Raw genomic sequence first — 19,581 nt, 5'->3', positions numbered from 1 at the left:
TCGTTTCAATGGTATTCTCTGGGATTAAAAAAAAAACTAGGAATTTTTATTCTAGAATTTTGATGTTATTAAATCAATATGTTGTCTTTGCAGTCTATATGAAGTTGGTTTTATTTGAGGGGACATCTTAGTTTTGCTCCATAAAATGGCATAATAAACTACTTTTGCATGGCACAGTTGGTGGGTCAGGACAATGGTATGATGTCATATTTAGGTAATTAAACGTAATAGATACCAAAAATGCAGTTTTTCTGAAAACTCGTATCTCTTTCCAACCTTATTACTTTTGATCACCGAAAAAGGGTACTAGAACTTTGAATTTCCTTTTGAATGAGCCCTCACCTGATCTTCTAGGACCATTGTTCGGTACGATCTCTCCTGGAAAAAAAAACAACATAAGAAAAACTTTATCTTGCTTCTGAAAAAAAAAAATTCCTCATTTTATAATTAAGTGCTTGAAACCTCTAAAGTATGGTAGTCTCACATGCTGAAACTGAAGGGTTGATATTTATTTACAATATCTGACGTTTTGAAGGTGTTTCCCCCTCTTTTTTTAAAATAAGGCAAATTTTCTCAGACTCATAGTTTTCATGGGTTATATTAAAGTTAATGAATTTTATATATATGAAATCAGAATAAATTTACAATTCCTTTGATTTATCTACTGTTTTCAAACTTCTGTTTTAGAGGTTCGGCCACTATTTAGCCAACTCGCTCGTGATAGCAAACTTTTTGTGTAGGGGGGATGGAAAGGGGATGGGGGATGTAAACCTCAGAATTGGGGTTTTCAACCATGGAGATTATGATGGTAACCTTTTCTTTTCCTCCATCCTTTCCAAAAAGTAAAACATGCACATAAACATTAAATTTCAACGCAATTTTAAACTTTGAGCTAATCTAGATGTGGCACGAAGTATTGCCATTTTTGGTGCCCTATGGCAGTTTATGACGGTTTTATATACATTTCACGACGGTACAGACGGTTTAGACTAATGGCAGTGTCTTATGCACCTTACGACGGTATAGACAACAAGGTAACTTTGACCTCAAAGTTTTATTCCCACTCGATGCGACTTTAAATGCTCTTTTCAATTCAAATCTACATAAAATACGCTTAAATAATCACCAGTTTTGAAATGTGACTGTGAACATCTCTCTTGGATGTTGCGTTCTAATTATTCACACCCCCTGAGGGCTGTGGGGGTGTTGTCATCCTCAAAAACCTAATTTCCAGAACTTAAAACTACGTTGAATAAAATGGCTATCTCAAAAGTTTGATTAGATGTGTTTGGGGAAAAGGTGGGCGTGAGAGGCGGTTTAGTTGCCCTCCAATCACTTTTGACTATTAAAAAGGGCACTAGACCTTTGAATTTCCAATCGAATGAGTCTTTTTTGAAGTTTCTACGACAACGCCTTCTATAAAAAAGCGTATATGCCCCCATGGCATAACTTACACCCCTTGCCCTAAGGACTGTGGGGGACTCTCCTCAAAAACATAATTTCTATCTGTAAATCAACTACGCTGAACAAAATGGGTATCTCGAAATTTTGATTGGATGTGTTTTGGGAAATGATGGGCGTTGAAGGGGTGTTTGTCGCCTTTTAATCACTTTCGACTATTAAAAAGGGCACAAGCCACTCCAATCTTCAATTGAATGAGCCCTTATCAAAGTTTCTACGACAACTTCTTCGATACGAAGTGCCCTGCTTTAAAGGTTAAAATTAATAAATAATATATTCCGCCAACATCGTTCCTATATGCCCCCATGGTATGACTTAAAACCCGTGCCCTAAAGGTTGTTGAAGAGTGTCCTCCTCTTTACTTGGTCCTCGGTTTTTGTGTTATACCTGACTGTCCTCGTTACTTCCTTAGACAGCACGATCACGCTGCCAATGACTCATAAAACAAATTTATATATAAACCTTATATGCCGCCAGGGTATTACTTAAAACCCTTGCACTGAGAGCTCTGAGGGGGTTATCATCCTAAAAGACCTAATTTCCATAACGTTCAACTACGTTGAACAAAATGGATATCTCAAAATTTTGATTTGATGTCTTTTGGAAAATGGTGGGCGTGAGAGGGGCGTTAGTAGCTATCCGATCACTTTCAACTGCTAAAAAAGGCGCTAGCCCTTTCAATTTCCAATTGAATGAGCCCTTATGAAGTTTCTACGACAACACTTTCAATAAAAACTTTATATGCCCCAAGGGCATAACTTACAACCCTTGCATTGAGGGCTCTGAGGGGGTTATCATCCTAAAAGATCTAATTTCCAGAACTTTCAACTACGTTGAACAAAATGGATATCTCAAAATTTTGATTAGATGTGTTTGGGAAAAGGGTGGGCGTGAGAGGGGCGTTAGTCACTATCCAATCACTTTAAACTATTAAAAAAGGCACTAGCCCTTTCAATTTCCAATTGAAGGAGCCCTTTTGAAGTTTCTACGACAACGCCTTCAATAAAAACTTTATATGCCCCCAGGCCATAACTTACATCCCTTGCCCTAAGGGCTGAAGGGGTTGTAATCCTCGAAGACCTAATTTCCAAAACTTTCAACGACTTAAAAGAAAATTGCCATCCAAAAATTGTGATTGTATTTGTTTGGGGAAAAGATGGGCGTGAGAGGGGGTTAGTTGCCGTCAAATCACTTTCAACTATCAAAAAGGGCAAAAGCCCGTTTAATTCCAAATCGAATGAGCCATTTTTCAAGTTTCTACGACAAAAATTTCAATAAAAACCTTATATGCCCCCAGGGCATAACTTGTAATCCTTGCCCTGAGGGTTGTGGAAGAGTGTCCTTCTCAAAAATATGTTTTCTATCCAGAAATCAACTACGCTGAACAAAATGGCAATATAAAAACATTTATTGGATGTTTTTGGGGGAATGATGGGCGTGGGGGGGGGGGGCGGTTAGTTGCCCTCCAATCACTTTTGACTATTAAAAAGAGCACTAGCTCTTTGAATTTCCAATCAAATGAGTATTTTTTGAAGTTTCTACGACAACGCCTTCTATAAAAAACCTTATATGCCCCCAGGGCATAACTTAAAACCCTTGCCCCGAGGTTTCTAGGGGAGTGTCCTCCTCAAAAACATATTTTCTATCTTCAAATCAACTACGCTGAACAAAATGGATATCTAAAAATTTTGATTAGATGTGTTGGGGGGAATGATGGGCGTGGGGGGTGCTAGTTGCCCTCCAATCACTTTTGACTATCAAAAAGGTTCCGAAACCTTCGCATTCTTAATCGAAATAGCCATTTTTTTAGCGTCTATAGCTATGCTTTCTTTACTTGCCGTATTTGCTTCAAGTGAATGACTTAAAACCCTTGCCCTGAGGGGTGCGTGAGAGTGTCCTCCTTAGAAACATATCTTTAGCTAGATATCCGATGCATCGAACAAAATTTCTCTCTCAAAATTCGGATTGGATGTGTTTGGGGGAATGATGGGCGTGGGGGGGGGGGGGGCTAGTTGCCCTCCAATTCGACTAGTAAAAAGGGCACTAGCCACCCCAACTTCCAATCGGATTAGCCCATTTCAAAGTTTATACGACAACTCCTTCGATACGAAGTGCCCGGGTATGGAGAAAAAAAACAACACATTGTGCCCACATCGTTTTTTACTTAGGCAGCGCTAGCGCGCTGCCTATGATAAAATGAGCCACTAGCTATTTATTATTAATACCTTCTCAACCTAAACAAGACTTAGCAGATTCCTCATTCATCATGATCCCTACTCCCTGCCTATGCACCCCATCCTTCCTGTATATGTCCTCCTCAAAAACATATTTTTTATCTGGAAATCAACTACGCTGAACAAAATGGCTATCTCATAATTTTGATTGGATGTGTTTGGGGGAATGATGGGCGTGGGGGAGGGCTAGTTGCCGTCCAATCACTTTCGACTTTTAAAAAGAGCACTAGCTCTTTAAATTTCCAATCGAATGAGCATTTTTTGAAGTTTCTACGACAACGCTTTCTATAAAAACCTTATATGCCCCCAGTGCATAGCTTAAAACCCTTACCCCGAGGGTTGTGGGGGAGTGTCTTCCTCAAAAATATATTTTCTATCAGGAAATCAACTACGCTGAACAAAATGGTAATCTCACAATTTTGATTGGATGTGTCTGGGGGAATGATGGGCGGGGGGGGGGGGGCTTGTTGCCCTCCAATCACTTTTGACTATGAAAAAGGGCACTAGCCACTCCAATTTCCAATCGATGAGCCCTTTTTGAAGTTTCTACGACAACTCCTTCGATACGAAGTGCCCGGGTATGGAGAAAAAAAACAACACATTGTGCCCACATCGTTCTTTACTTAGGCAGCGCTAGCGCGCTGCCTATGATAAAATGAGCAACTAGCTATTTATTATTAATACCTTCCCAACCTAAACAAGACTTAGCAGATTCCTTATTCATCATGATCCCTACTCCATGTCTATTTACCCCATCCTTCCTGCCTGAGTAAATAAATTCTATATCATTTAAATTCTATATCACTTTTACTAGCCTCCCTATGCCCATATGCAGGGATTCTCATCAGGGGGAAGCAGTGTAATGAAAGATGTATATCCTAACTGGCCTACCGCGATCTCTCAATCCAAACATGGGTCTCATGAAACACTCATGCCATTGACAGTGCAGGATTACTTGGTAAAGCTAGGAAGATAGAAATGAATCTTAACTTTAATGCATTAAAATTCGGGTTTTATTCAAAGATTTAAGTTTACCTGGGTCCAAGTGGGAATTTTAGAAGTAGGCAGATTGTTTCGTTTTTAAACTACATTTGTATGGTATTAACCAAATGTTTAGGACTACATCAATATGCAGAGCATAGGGTAGTTATCAAATATCTCTAGAAATATTCCAATTGTGCCTTTTTGTTGAAAGCGGTGGTTCTGTCCTTAGCCTATTATAATCTCTAATACGTCTACATAGCAAAAGAGTCCCAGTCTTCGCTAAGAATGGTCCAAAGTCTACTTGGGAGGGGGTGGGACTTCGAAAGCGTTAACCTAAAATTTACTCAGTGAAGAAGTAAGTACGCTTTAGATGTCCCCACTGTGGTTGTGTATTAAAATATTGTCTTGTTTTTAATCTGCAACATATTCCATGTCTGTAATTCCTTGCATCAACCCTGCATTGTGTTGCTACAGTCGGGTTCAATCTCTGGGATATCCCCACTCAACTTATCTCATTAAACCCGCTGTGCCACCACGGAACATAAAAATTCCTCCCCGGCGGGGATAATATAGTGAAACTATATTACTATGGTGTGTACACTAAAATAGTATATATACATTAAATAATGTATACGTTAAACTATATGGTAAATCAGCAATTATAATTTACTTGTTTTTTGAACACTGTGAAATGTAATATCTTTAAGATTAAAAAAAAAAAATAACATTAAACTTTCAAAACGATTAGACCTTTCAGTTGGATAAACAAACTTACCTGCCAATAGAGCGACAGAAGAAATTTAAACTAAATGGATTTCAATTACTTCCCTCAAAAAAATAATTTAATTTATTTTGATTAATTTAATTAATCCAATCTGAAAATGAGACTATTTACATATTCAAAACGATTAGACCTTTCAGTTGGATAAACAAACTTATCTGTCAATAGACCGACAGTATGAATTTAAGCTAAACTGATTTAAATTAATTTCATCAGAAGAATAATTTAATTTTTGAGTAATTTAATTAATCCAATTTAAAAATGAAACAATTCCTATTGAGTCTTTACGCTGTTACTATGACAGGTACCACACTTCCCTTTTCTTAAAGTACTAAGAACTGTAAAAATGAAATCTGTTTTTTCAATTGATTATGAAAAAAGTTACATGTCTTAAGGAAAAATTGGGCCTTCAATTTTTAATGAAAAAGATCCCTGTATGTAGTAAAGTTGTTTTTGATTCTAGCGGGCGTCAAATTTAAAAGAAACGAAATGCGGGTAAAAAAAAACTACAACTATTATTAACAGCTCACTGCAGTACAAAGTCGCCTGAGGCCAAAATAGCTACCCACGCTCCTCCTCCATCCCAATCTATTCAAAGCCTCGTTTTTTACACCCTCCCAGGAAGTTCCCATGTCCTTTGAATCTTTCTTTATGACATCCTCCCACCCCAACCGCGGACGACCTGCTTTCCGTTTAGCCCTAAAGGGTTGGCCGAAAAGGACAATCTTTGGCAATCTGTCATCCTTCATCCACAGAACATGCCATAGCCATCTCAACCTCTGTCTCATTATAGCCCTAGAAAGCGGAATTCAGCCACACGTAAAGTTGAAACCGATTTTCCCAAGCCAAGTGAAAATGACAGTGAAAAATGAGCCATATAGTACCATAAGGTACACGTAAAACTGGTCTGTTTTCTGTGGATAATTGAATTATATAGGGCTATCTTAGTTTTGACAAAATTTTTGAAGGCGCTAAATTTCAGCTGCGGGGCAAACTGAGGTCTGTGGGTAGTTGCCCCTCCCCCTCCCCCCCCTCTCAGATGTTAAATTTTAGTGTAAAGGCTGGGAAAATGAATGGAGATGCAGCCTCTCTCTTACTTTGGGCAATATCGTTTTAGGTTCAAAGTCACTCTTTATTTTCATGCAAAAAAGCTTGTTTTGTTTTTTTGTTCAATATTGTGTTCGATTTTATTTTTTTACAATAGATAAATTACAGATGGCATAGTTGTTTGTTTCACGCCTCACCTTAAATGTATGGATTATTCACCACGCATCACTGTGTGGGAGGCTGCTCTTAGAAAATGGTAGACTTTATAAGGCTTGCCATGTACCGTTTGCCTTTCGGATTTTAACTTCTATAATTTTATTCTATATTGAGGCAGACATATATTTTTTAAGTTGGCCTGGATAGGCGGGCTGATACTCTTCCTCAGGCGGGGGAGGGTATAAGTTTTTTTTTGTTTAGGCAAGCTTGAGAAATTTAAATTTTAAATGTAATACTGCGGCAAAACAGTACAAATCACAATGTTTTGCGCGATTCTTGGATGGAAAAGGAGAGGGCGTGTACCGAAACGCCTGAACCTTTATGTACGCCCTTTATTTTGATCGCTCGATTGGTTAGTATCCTTTGCTCTTAACTAAAAAAAAAAGTGTTTTGAACAATATTTTTTATTCTTTTAAAAGAATGCATTCAAGATAATGCTCAAACTTCAAGAGAATCTTTTTCTATATTAGTTTATGTACATCTAACAATCAATTCGTATTTATATGTAAGTTTAATATGTAACTAGTTTTCACCAATGTTTTCTCCCTCCTAACTTAATCTATTTCGATCTAATTTATAGAAATTTAATTGAGTAATCAAATATTCCAGTTTAAGTAATATAGCGTATGTTGTTTTCTGTAAAGTGCAAATAACACTCAGATCTTTTGGGGAGTTTGAGGTATGGCAATATTATACTTATTTGTGGGGATTTCTGTTAGTTTTAAGTTTAACTTCATTGTAACTATTATATTTTATATCGGTTTTAGGCTCCATTTTTCATCCGTAGCCCTTTCAGTTCGTCTTAAGTTCGACCTTTTATAGTATTTTCTGCCCTTTTAAAGATTAAAAGTCCCAGTTTATTGTTCGTACAAAAAATTAGTTTTTTTATTTAATTAAAGAGCAAATTGTTAAGACATAATGTCTTGCTTTTTTTTAGATTACATCTTACAAATTACCTTAGTATACCCTAGTAGCTGGAGTATTAGCCCTTTTTAACCCCACCCTGGCTATGATACTTATTTCGAAACATCTAAATGTACTATTTTAGAAAATTCTCTGCATATGTCACCCTTGAAAACTTCCCCAGGGCTTTCCTGTAAGCTATTGAACCCAGTTCTTGTGACTTTATCCCTTTTAAACCCATTTTAGTTGTGTAACTTATTCTAAAGCTTAATTTTCTTTATCAGGAGAATTTTTGCGTGGATCCTCCATTAAATCGTCTTTAGAGCTGACAGAAAAGAACTTAGAATATATCAGTCAATGGGCATACGTCTGTGAGAAGCTATTTCATGGTAATCCATCAGGAATTGACAACTCGGTTTGCACATTTGGTGGCGTTTTGTCATACCAGGTAACAAAAATCTCTAAAATGACAACTTCAGAGGGGGGCAGGGGAGAGTCACCCCCAAAAGGCTTGGGGGGCTGAAACTCTCCCTTTCCCCCCTCTACCTCTAATGCTTACAAAGGCTCTATGGAATCCAAAAACATAGTTTTAGCATAGTCATGTCTGACTAAATATAAAACGACGAGCTCCATGTCTTTCACGAAAATATATTCTTTCTTTAGAAGTTTCATTGCATTTGATTATATACCTCTAGTCTTGTCACTAAATAATTACCAATTATAATCATGCTTGTAAGATAAGGAACGGATGTATAGGGCAAGTACTTTTCCAAACCCACCACCAGGGCCGTATCCAGGATTTTGTTTTTCGGGGGGTTACAAAAAATAACCGAGTCGGACAAACATTTAGCGAGGGGGGGGGGTTCAAACCCACTAACCCCCCTGGATACGGCCTTGCCTACCGCCCCAAGCTCCACAGAGTAGGTCAGCTACTCCTCGGCAATGGTAATTAAAACACAATATGTGACATTTTGATATCAAAATTATTTTGAGGTTTTTTGAACTCCCTAAAAAACTGTCTTAAAAATAACTGTAAATAAACCGAAATATTTTTTTCTTTATTTTCCCTCTCTCGTAAACTGTATATTATCTTGCATAGGCTAGAACCTTTTGAGTAACATCAGCCGGCTTCTGTTTATTTAGTATGTTTTCTCCTACATTATTTGGATTTACAAGTTTCTTGCTGTTTTTTTCTATGTTTTAGCTTATATCCTCTTTTCCAATTAACAAAAATATTTGGCTTTTAAAGTAGAAACTTAAACTTCCACTCTTTTGTGTCCACTTTCTGTGCTCATGTTATCTTATGTCGCGGCTAAATCACGGCTGTTTGAAAGTTCTTCTTAATTTTAAACAGCTTTTTAAAATATTACCATATCTTTTTGTAACTTTCTTCGCCTCTAAAAAATAAAAATAGTATTATCGGCTAAATTAAATAACGAAAAGACTTGAAAGCCAAGATTTCAGAGAAAACGGTAAATTTTGTGACACCAAAATGACCCAATGACATTGTTATTTGTATACGGGCTAATGGGTCTGATGGAAAGCGAAATTGCCTTTTGTGAAAATTCTTTGAGCAGGAAAGACTCTTTTAATGTGTTTTTGAGTATACATACATGATACATTTTTAGCAGGGGATGCACAGCTTTTATTTATTTTAAACACCAAAATTGGCTGGCTAGAGCGATGATTTTTTTTTTTTAACTCCGATTCTAAGTAGAAACGAACCGAGTATTTGTCCTTTCGAAGATATTTTTTTCGTTGTGTGATGTGAAATCCGACTGCAGAAACGAAATTCTACTCTTGTCGTAACCTAGCACAAGTTAAATTAATAGCTCCTTAATAATAATTACAAACAGGAAAAAGCCTACGGCTTTTTCTTCTTTGAAATAGTAATTGACGAACCTCAAAGAATCAAGTAGCTAACTAACTCCAATATTTGCAATATTTAGTGCAATATTTGACTTACTTTGCTGCTTGATTCTCTGAAATTCGTCTCTTACTATTCAAACTAAAAAAAAACGCAGGCTTTTTCCTGTTTATAATTTCAACGTAATAATTCCAGTCTATCATTCGAAGCAAGGGGTCTTCACTGTTTACTCTTCGCTTTATTTCAGAGCACAGCTTGATATAAAACGCAAGGCAATTTTTCTAAGTTACAGCTGGCTGTCTGCCTTGAATTTTCCGAATTTCAATCTGATCAATTGCAAAGAGATCAAATTCGGCTCCAAAATGCATATCCGTCTCCATAGCTTTGAAGTTTCTTGGGTTTGAAAAATCTATTTCGAAGACTGGACGTATGGTCAAAAGCTCGTCTTTGATATAATTCCTTGCCAGTTCAGAGAGAGTATTACCCACGCTTTTTAAAAGTTTGTGAGCTTTCACTTCTGCGCTCTGGAATTCAAGATTCAGGCCGTTTACAATAGGAAGAACGTAATTCAGAAAAAGATAATAAAGCTGGACTTTGGGATCAATCAAAGCTGTATAAAGCTTCATTGCCGTTTGATTCCAACCTTTATTCGCAGGTAAGTCAAAAAACAACGTCAGAGCAGTCCACTGTTGCACCAGCCTCTCAGAAACAGCCTCAAACGATAGCCAGCGAGTTGCAGATGGGTACAAGAGTGCATGCTCGGCTACTTCACAGAACTTTTGGAATTCCTTATGCTCACGGAGTCCTTTGGCACTATTCGATACGTACGTGTATATATTATTGCTGAATCTGACGATCTCTGTAGGTAACTGCTCACAAGCACTAGCAGAGCATAGTGCAAAACTGTGACAGATGCATCCGAAAATAGCCAGCCAGAGAATATCTTTCTTTGTGAGGGCTGCAAGGCCGTCGTTCTTCCCAAGCATCACACTTGCATTATCAGATGCAAATCCTATGCAGTTTTTTATTGTCATCTTCTTCTCACTTAAAGTCTTATATATCAAGTTTTTAAGGCCCATTGCTGTTGTATCCCCAACTTCTGGAATGGCCAAAAAGTCTTCCTTGATTCCGCATGTAGTGTTGTCATAGTAGCGAACGATGATGACTAAGTATTTTGTCCCGCACTTATCAGTACTTTCATCAACCATCAGCGATAAAAGCAATTTTTACAATCTTGAGCTCAGGTGGCTGATGGCGTGTGAGGCAATTACGTTTTTGATTAGTCCAGTGGTTTAAGTTCTTCCACATGCAAGAAGCTTTACTACTGATGAATCAGGGATAAATTTTTTCAGCAATTCGGGCAAGCTGTCCATAATACTCATCTCCTTGGATTTTGATGTTACCCAGGCTGACATTGCCAACTCTAAAGCTCTCACCTGTTGGCTAATTAGTTCTCTTTCCTTTGCTGCTCCCGATAAAGTAAACTCATTGGTTTGGTCATCAGCAATACGCATTTGGTTCTTCATACTAACAACTTTGGATATGTGACTTTCCCTCAGTGCATGTCTACGTAAATGGGATAGGCTACCAGTAATGATCTTTTTGCAAAACCTACACCAAGATTTTGTCCTATCCTTTGGATATCTTTGCAGCCAGACCTGCAAGTCTTTATCTTCTATCCATTTTGCACTGAATTTCTGTATTTTCACTGGCTTTAGTGGTTTATTTCTGCTGATTCTTCGTTTTCTCACATTTTATAGTTCATTCTCTTCACCTCCAATGTCATTTGCAGTTTCGTCACAGTCACTGGCACTAGCTTCAGATTTATTGGCTTCGTCTCCAGTCATTACCTAGATAGAGAATCTGTATAAGAGCAGCGATTCTAACCGGTTTTCCATATATCAAACCAGTGGCGTAACTAAGGGGGACAAGTAGGGGCCCTTTGCAGCACAATTTTAGTTTTTATGAGTATTTGCTTATCTAAAAGAGGTATCTAAGAGAGGAAGAAAGAAAAATAAAAGAGATAAAGAAACTTCTAGATCATAAATTTCAAAAATTTTTGAATATTCGCTGCATAATATTGCTCTTAGAGATTATTTGCTTCCTGACAAGGATGTTTCAGGGGCTAATTTAAAGAAAACATTAAAACTGGGTTAGTTGAGCCAGAATTTTCAATTTCATGCTAGACTTTTTCCAAGTGTCAAGGTCACTTTTTTGACAGTATACCCCCCTCCCATTCTGAGGTCCCATATATAACTGTATAAATACATTTCATCGTTGTGTCGAATCTTGTGATGCCATTGTTTCTTGTAATATTCTTACATGTTCTGTCATATTGTAAAGTCAGAATTTGATTGGTTGATTTTTTTAATATATTCCTATGGCTATATCCCGGACCATCAGGGGGGTGGGTGCATTTTCAGAAAAGGGGCCATGATATTTGGAAATAGTATAAAATAAAGAACTGAATGGTACTGCGTTTGTGTGTTTAGCGTATTTTCTTCAGAAAAGGGCAATCACTAAATATTTTGGCATTGGAAAAAGGCAATTATATTAGTGTTCATTTTTATAGAGAAAATAAACACTCTTGTATCTGTTAGGATAGGCTTAAAGTTTACTTAAAGATTGATTCATAGGGACCACGTAGGTTGGGCTGGGGCCCCAAGCACCTGAAAACGTAAATTTCTTCGAATTTCTCGGCATCTCTTTATTAAATTATAGGTTTTTTATTATCCCCCCTAATCTTTTTAATTAAATAATTTGCAGTTTGTTTTATTAACTCACTGATCTTTTTGTTCCATCTTCCATTTATTTCTATGTACCACAATTTTTTTTAATTTGTGAATTATTTTTCAACCACTCCCGAATGTTCAGTTACTTTCCACTTTTATCAGTAAAGCACAACGGTAAGAGCACTTCCCGAGGCTGTGTTAACTTAGGTTTTAATCTTGGATGAGACACGATATTTTGTTTTTTTTTTAACTGGAAAATTTAAAATTTGATTTTTTTTCCAGAATCTATAAATATGAGTGAAAATCCTGGGCAAAAAAATCGATTCGTTTTTGAATAATTTGATCTTTTTTACTTATTTTCCTCAATTCATCGACTTTTCGTTTATGCATTTAAAACCTTGACAAATTTGGTGTTTATCAAACAGTTCGTGGTAACGAACTGTAAGGAGCGACCCGGCTCAATGGTAACCGAAACTCTAGAAAACGGGTTTTTGATACCAATAGATACATCAAAAGAATCAGATTTTAATGCTGATTTCAAATATATAACTTTCATCAAGTTTACTGCTACCCATCAAAAGTTAAGCGTTAATTTGGCTGATTTTAAAAAAAGGGAGGAAAGACCCCCTTAAAAACTACAGAGCCTGAATGAAAATCACATCATCATATTCAGCGTAACAGAGAAACTTACTACAGATGTTTCGAGCACCTATCTGCAAAAATATGGGATTTTCTATTTTTGCTAGACGAAAGATCACGGATGCGCGTTTATTTGTTTTTTTTTCCAGGGGTGATCGTACCGACCCAGTGGTGCTAGAATATCATGGGAGGACTCATTCGAAAGGAAATTGAAAGTTCTAGTGCCCTTTTTAAGTGACCGAAAAAATAGAGGGCAACTAGGCCCCCTCCTGCGCTCATTTTTTTTCCCAACGTCACCCGATTAAAATTTTGAGATAGCCATTTTGTTCAGCATGGTCGAAAATATGATAAATATGTCTTTTAGGATGACTTAATCCTCCGAACTTCCCAGGGGGAGGGCTTAAAGTTATGAACTTTACCCAATGTTAACATATAGTATTGGTTACTGGGAAGTATGCAGAAGTTTTCAGGAGGTTTTTTTTCTGGTAGTGGGGGGGGGGGGTCGGGGGTTATGTAGGAGGATCTCTCCATGAAGGAAGTGTTCATGGGGGAAGGGAAAGTGCCATGAAGGGGGCGCCGGACTTGCCAGCATTATTTAGTGGTTATTGGAAAGTATACAGAGATTTTCAGGAAGGATTTTTTCTGGAGGGGGGGGGCTAGAGAAGGGGGTTACCCGGGAGAATCTTTCCGTGGAGGATGTTTCTTTGGGGTAAGGGGCATTTCTATGAAGGGGGCGCTGGATTTCCAAGCATTATTTAAAAAATGATCAGAAATTAAATTAAAAAAAATAAGTTTTTTCAACTTAAAGTAAGAAGCAACATTAGAACTTAAAACAAACAGAAATTATAACGTATGTGAGGGGGTTCTCCCCCAAGTCAATACCTTGCTCTTTACGCTACAGTTTTTTTTATTTCTTTCAAAATAGCTATCTATTATAATTAAACGGCCTGTGTGATTCTGGGGTTTGTGAATCATTTTTTTTTTAAATTTTAACGTAAAGAGCGTGGTATTGAATAAGGGGAGAACCCCCTCATATACGTAATAACATATACGTAATAAAAAAAAAAAAACAATAAAACAAAAACAAGCGATACGGCTCAATAGTAATCAAAACTTTTAAAAACGGAATTTTGATGTCAATAAATGTATCAAAAGAATGTGTTTATAATGCTGATTCTAAATATATAAATTTTATTAAGTTTAGTATTACTCATCAAAAGCTACGAGCCTGAGAAAATTTACATGATTTTTTAAAGAGGGGGAAAACACCCCCTACAAGTGAAAGAATCTTAATGAAAATCACACCATCAGATTCAGCGTATCAGAAAACCCTATTAAATAGGTTTCAAGCTCATATCTGCAAAATCTGCAACTTTGTATTTTTTTCCACAAGAAAAATTTATGAATATAGAAGTTCGTTACGTAAGTTAATTTGTAAATTACGTCATAACCAAATTTAGAGACATCCATTTAGCAAAAGAAAAGTAAAATTTTTATACAAATTTTGTTTACTTATTCAATGACGGTGAGCCAAAATAAAAGCTGCATTAACTAAAAACACGATCAGAAATTAGATAAAAAAAAAACAAGTTTTTTAAACTGAAAGTAAGGAGCGACATTAAAACTTAAAACGAAAAGAAATTATTCCGTATATGAAAGGGTCTGTCCCCTCCTCAACGCCTCCCTCTTTACGCAGAAGTTTGACTATGTTTCACAACTTTATTTTTTGAAACAATAAAAAACTTTAGCGGAAAGAGCGAAGCGTTGAGAAGGGGACAGCCCCTTTCATATTCGGAATAATTTCTGTTCGTTTTAAGTTTTAATGTCGCTCCTTACTTTCAGTTTAAAAAACTTGTTTTTTTTATTTTGTTATGTAAAATCCAATGCTTTTTGTGCCCCTCGTGTTCATTTATATTCATATATTCTTGAGAAAAAAAAAATAATTCTCTACTTTTTAGTTCATTTTGAAAATGAGTTTAACTTTTTCTTTACTGTTTGACCTCATCCCCTAAAAATTATTTGTATGTCTGGACCTGTGAAACCCATCAAAACAGCTAAAGGCTAACATCCTAGGGGTTGAAGAAATAATTTTCTTTTATTTCTTGCTTTCTTTTGGTTGGGAGTTATGATTCAAAGTACAAACGGAAAAAGGCAGTTTATGTAAAATAACTGCTGTTTTGTATAGGAACTGAAAACAATGATTGAAATATTTTTTGTTTGATAAAATAAAAACAAAACAAAAATTCTTTCACTCAGAATTCCTCAAATCGTCATGTTGGAGCGATGCAAATTTAAGGCTGGAGGACCAAGCCAATCTAAAAAATTAAACGGGAAGGGAGCAATTAAAATGATTTTTTGGGTGTTTTTAAGAGGCTGGATTTGTTAAGATCGGTTTTTATTGTAATTTGACAATAAAATAAAGTCTAGTTGGTTATCCTGTTTTCTGGAAAACTCTAAATTGTCCTGTATACATTGATTTAACTTTTATCTTGTACGTATTACTCATCAACTTTTGGTTTAAAACCCCAATAATGCTAATTAAAAACAACAACAACAAAATAAGTAAAATAGTAGCCTGAGGTTATATACACGCATCGAACGGAGGGAGGGGGGAAAGTGTATTTTTGTTGTGCAGGTAAACCAGAAGCAGAACTTGCAGTTGAATAAATAGGACTTTCTTAAAGGTAAAGAAGCATGAATTGCTATTATTGTATATTTTTTGTTTGGTAGGGGACATAAGCCAAGCTTAGACCCGTGTCAAAAACTGAATGGTAGCAAAGTAAATAAAACAGTTCAGGAAAAAAATTTTCTCTTAAAAGACCAGAGCAAGCTTTAAATTCCAGTGGTAGGTCCCGTAATTTTCCGGCGCTGCGCGCCAGAAAGCACTGTCTCAGACATTCACTTAGTTCTTGTGTCTGCAAATGAACAAACACAAAATGACATTTCCTAACTCTCAGTATTAAATAACTTCGACCGCTTGCAGCACAATACTAATTTTTAAGGGTTAGAAAGTTATCAAGAAATTGAGAAAAATTAAAAAAAACAGTAGTCATGTTATTTCTAATTTGATTTTTGTAGTTTTCCATGGATTCTCTGTCATTGCACAGCGCCAAAAAGAATTTCTGGAACGCCATCTAAGACGATTCAGCCTGTTTCCCGCACACTAACTAGATGTCGGAACCGAATTCTTTGAGTGCCTTTTCTTTGGAGTTGCTGCTCTTATACAGATTCTCTTTGATTAGCTACACTACCTGATTCAGAAGAGTCATTATCTTCCCCATATGACTGATTTGTCTCATCTTTAGACCTGTTAACCTGTCCACGTCGTTCACCAACTTCTCCATTATGTTCAGTTGATACTAATAAAATGCCAGTACTCTGCTCAGTTGCTTCAGTTCTCCGACTAGAAGTTGAGGGAACTGAAACTTTCTGATATCCATTTCCTGAAAGATTGAAATATAAATAAACAATTTTTCTGGTGAAGTTTTTGCACCAAGCAAAATTGCATACAGCACCAATACTTTCAGGTTTTATTAAACACCTTTAGAGGGGCTAATCCTCACAAAACTGGAGCCCTTTTCACATTAAAAAAAACATTTTGGTCACAAAAACCCAGTCAAATACAGGGTACTGACAACAAAAAAATAACCTAAAATATATAAAACCTTGATCTTTTGACAAGTTTCAAATGAAAAAAATAAATAAGACATAATAAATATTCAATTAAATAAAACATAAATAAAGAAGGGGCTACAGCACAGCACCCACTGATATACTAGGAAATATACCTGCAAAAAGATCATCAGAATGCCATTTCAGGAGGGAAAACTTTACTATATAATCACCCACTTATAGCTATTTACTTTACTTGTCATACTGGTTGAAAAATAATTGCCAGTGACCAATAATTGCCCAGTTACTATAGATGGGTAGATGGGGTTTCATCAGCATTTCTACAAATAAGCAACCATAATAATCCTGTTATAGCTACTCTATGTAGTGACTTGACTAGGGTAAGACAAGGTAAGACTTGATCATAAGTTTTGTTCAAAGATGCCAGTTTTTGGGGGACTATGACCCCACAAGAGAGAGAGAGAGAGAGAGATATGACTAAAATTGGATTTGACTACTCCCCAATGATCTGGTACTAGCTCCCACTGGGATACCTTTACTCATCAAGGGTACACCAGCCTCTCTTTATTCACCTTTGGCTCAGCTAAAGAACAAGCAGTAGTGATTTTTCCCCTCCACAAGTGTTTTTATTACTTAACATGGCTTTAGCCAACCATCTAAGAATTTGGTTGCCAAAAGTAAAACAATTGGAAAATTAAAAAGAAATAAAGGTTTGGCTGTCCCCTATATATGGGTATACAGAGATGGGCAGTAATTAATTAAAAGTAACAAATAATTACTTCTAGTTACAAATTACAGCCTGTAATTTGTAACTTCTGGCACACTCATCTGAGGTTACTGGTTATGCTGTGGTTCCACCTTTAGACTGCTTGGGTAATGGCTGGTGCAGACTTGCCATATACCCAGTCAGGAGCACTAACTTTAGAAGGCATCTCATTTAGAGGACGCAGTATTGTTAGCAGTGGCAAAAAGTCAGAGATGCCAGCTCTAAAGGAGGTGCAGCAGCAGTGTGCATCCCTAGGCATTGTAATCAGATAAGGTGCCTCCAAGTTTTCATCATTGGTAAAAGCAGTGCCTCCTCTAAATGAGACGCCTTCTAAAGTTACTGCTCCTGAATGCATATACCTGGGGGGCAACGTTACCCAGTGGGTTTGAACTGCAGAGCTTGAAATGTCTAAGCCTTGCAATTGACTATAAAATTGAATTATGATAATCTGACTATCTGACTTGTGACAAACTATTTTAACTGGATATTTTGATAGTTCTGTGTCAGGGTAACAATACCCTAGAAAGGGCAATTCAGTGGGCTTGCCTAGAAATGCCTTTGCTTGCCTAAAAATGCCTTTGCTTGCCTTCTAATTGCCTACAAAAGGCGAGTAGGTAAGCATACATTTCTAGAGTATTTGTTATTAGTAATTTAACTTCTCGTTTTACAATAATTTTGTAACAAACAATTACCATTTACTTGGTGAAGGTGCAAATTAGTTACCACTCTAGTGTAGGGTTCAGAGCCCCTACCACTGGAAGCATGACATACAGTAAGAAGTGATTTGGGTAAAGATGCAGATTAGCTACCTCTAATAAAAACAACCAATTTAGTAGGCTACTGTATCCTATTATTCAGTCAATTGGGCTGTAAAGTTGCAGAGATACTGTCCAGTAGAAGCAGGATGTAAGCAACTCACTTCTTACTGTATATCCTACCTTTTGATGCAGGACCTTTACTGTGATTTGTTTATATCCTGTTTCTATTGGACATTATCTGTGCAACTTTACAGCTCAATCCACTGAATAATATGCAGTAAGAAATAAGTTGTTTTTATCAGGGGGGACTAATTTGCACCTTTAACATTTACTTTGGTTAGACTGCTGTAGAGCTGCCCATTTGAACAGTGATGTATAAAAAAATAATTCTTATGCTATATTACTCAGCATACTCCATTTATTCTTCCCATGAAGCTGGACTGCAATATTCTTAAAATTTTTGAGGTTAGTATGTAGTGTAATAGAGCTACCCATGTACTCTAGGGTGCAGAGATCCTAAAAAAAAAAAAGAAAGAACAGGATATACAGTGAAAAGTGATTTGTTAATGTTCTGCTTCTACTGGGTAGTATCTGTGCAACTTTACAGCTCAATTGGATGAATAATATAGAGTAAAAAATAAGTTTTGTTTACCATGGGCAGCTCTTCAACGGGTTTACATTTACTTTTTCTGGAGTTATTAGGGATTTGAAACAAAAATTACCTCAGATTGAAATTATCAGTTCTAAAAAGTCACATTCATGAATTTATTCTAAATCTACGCCAGCAAGAGGCGCTGTCAAAAAGATATCAGAAGTCCGCTACATAAGATTTTAAAATCCCTACAAAACTGAAAGCGAAAAATCCAATGGGCAATGACACAAATAGCTTTGATTTCTAATATGCTTGTAAAATTGCCCTTTTCGGTCTAAAGTACTACTTTTGACAAAAAGTATGGAAAAGTACTGCTTTTGCAGAAAGTACTCAAGAAGTACTACTTTGATCAAAAAGTACTAAAAGTAGTACTTTGGTACTACCCGTGGCAACCTTGGCTCTGAGCCGTTGCACGACACAGTTCATCGAGACAAGCTCCATCGTAAACTCCTCTGAAAATGGAAGCTGAAGATTAGCCAATAGCAGAGATCCAAGATTTCAGAATTTGGTATTACAGCAAGTATAGCAGTGCCATTGAGCGCCTTCACTTGAAGCTTGATTTTTTTATTAATATATTTGGATCATATAGATCGAATATGAACGAAGAAACTGGGGATAGACTCTTTGACTGGTTGAGTTCTGAAAATAATTGACAGTTTTGAATTTGCAACAATAAAACAAAAGCACTGTAGATGTAAGATTCTAGTTTCTAAACAGAACTAGAACAAGTGCAGGTATTTAGTTTAGTTCTCATAGCCTAGTTATGCGTCTATAGACGTGTGATTTTCTAATCCCGTTTGGAACAAATGCAGGTATTTAGTCCAGTTTAAAAGACTAAAAATACGTCTATTGACATATAATTCTAGTTTCTAAACAGGACTAGAACAAATTCCAGTTCTAAGACATAT

General features: G+C 36.5%; 1 protein-coding gene across 1 annotated transcript in view; it reads left to right on the top strand.

The window, feature by feature from the left end:
* Mvk (Mevalonate kinase) overlaps positions 1-19,581 on the top strand; it is a 108,695-nt gene that overhangs the window by 59,659 nt on the left and 29,455 nt on the right. Inside the window, exon 3 of the mRNA XM_089100668.1 lies at positions 7,911-8,074. Coding sequence (XP_088956794.1) covers positions 7,911-8,074 — 164 coding nt within the window. The remainder of the gene's footprint in view (positions 1-7,910; positions 8,075-19,581) is intronic.

The sequence above is a fragment of the Artemia sp. Qi Xiang Cuo genome, chromosome 14, assembly GCF_049724085.1.
Source record: "Artemia sp. Qi Xiang Cuo chromosome 14, ASM4972408v1, whole genome shotgun sequence".
Taxonomy (NCBI): domain Eukaryota; kingdom Metazoa; phylum Arthropoda; class Branchiopoda; order Anostraca; family Artemiidae; genus Artemia; species Artemia sp. Qi Xiang Cuo.
This window is presented reverse-complemented; position numbering and strand designations above follow the sequence as displayed.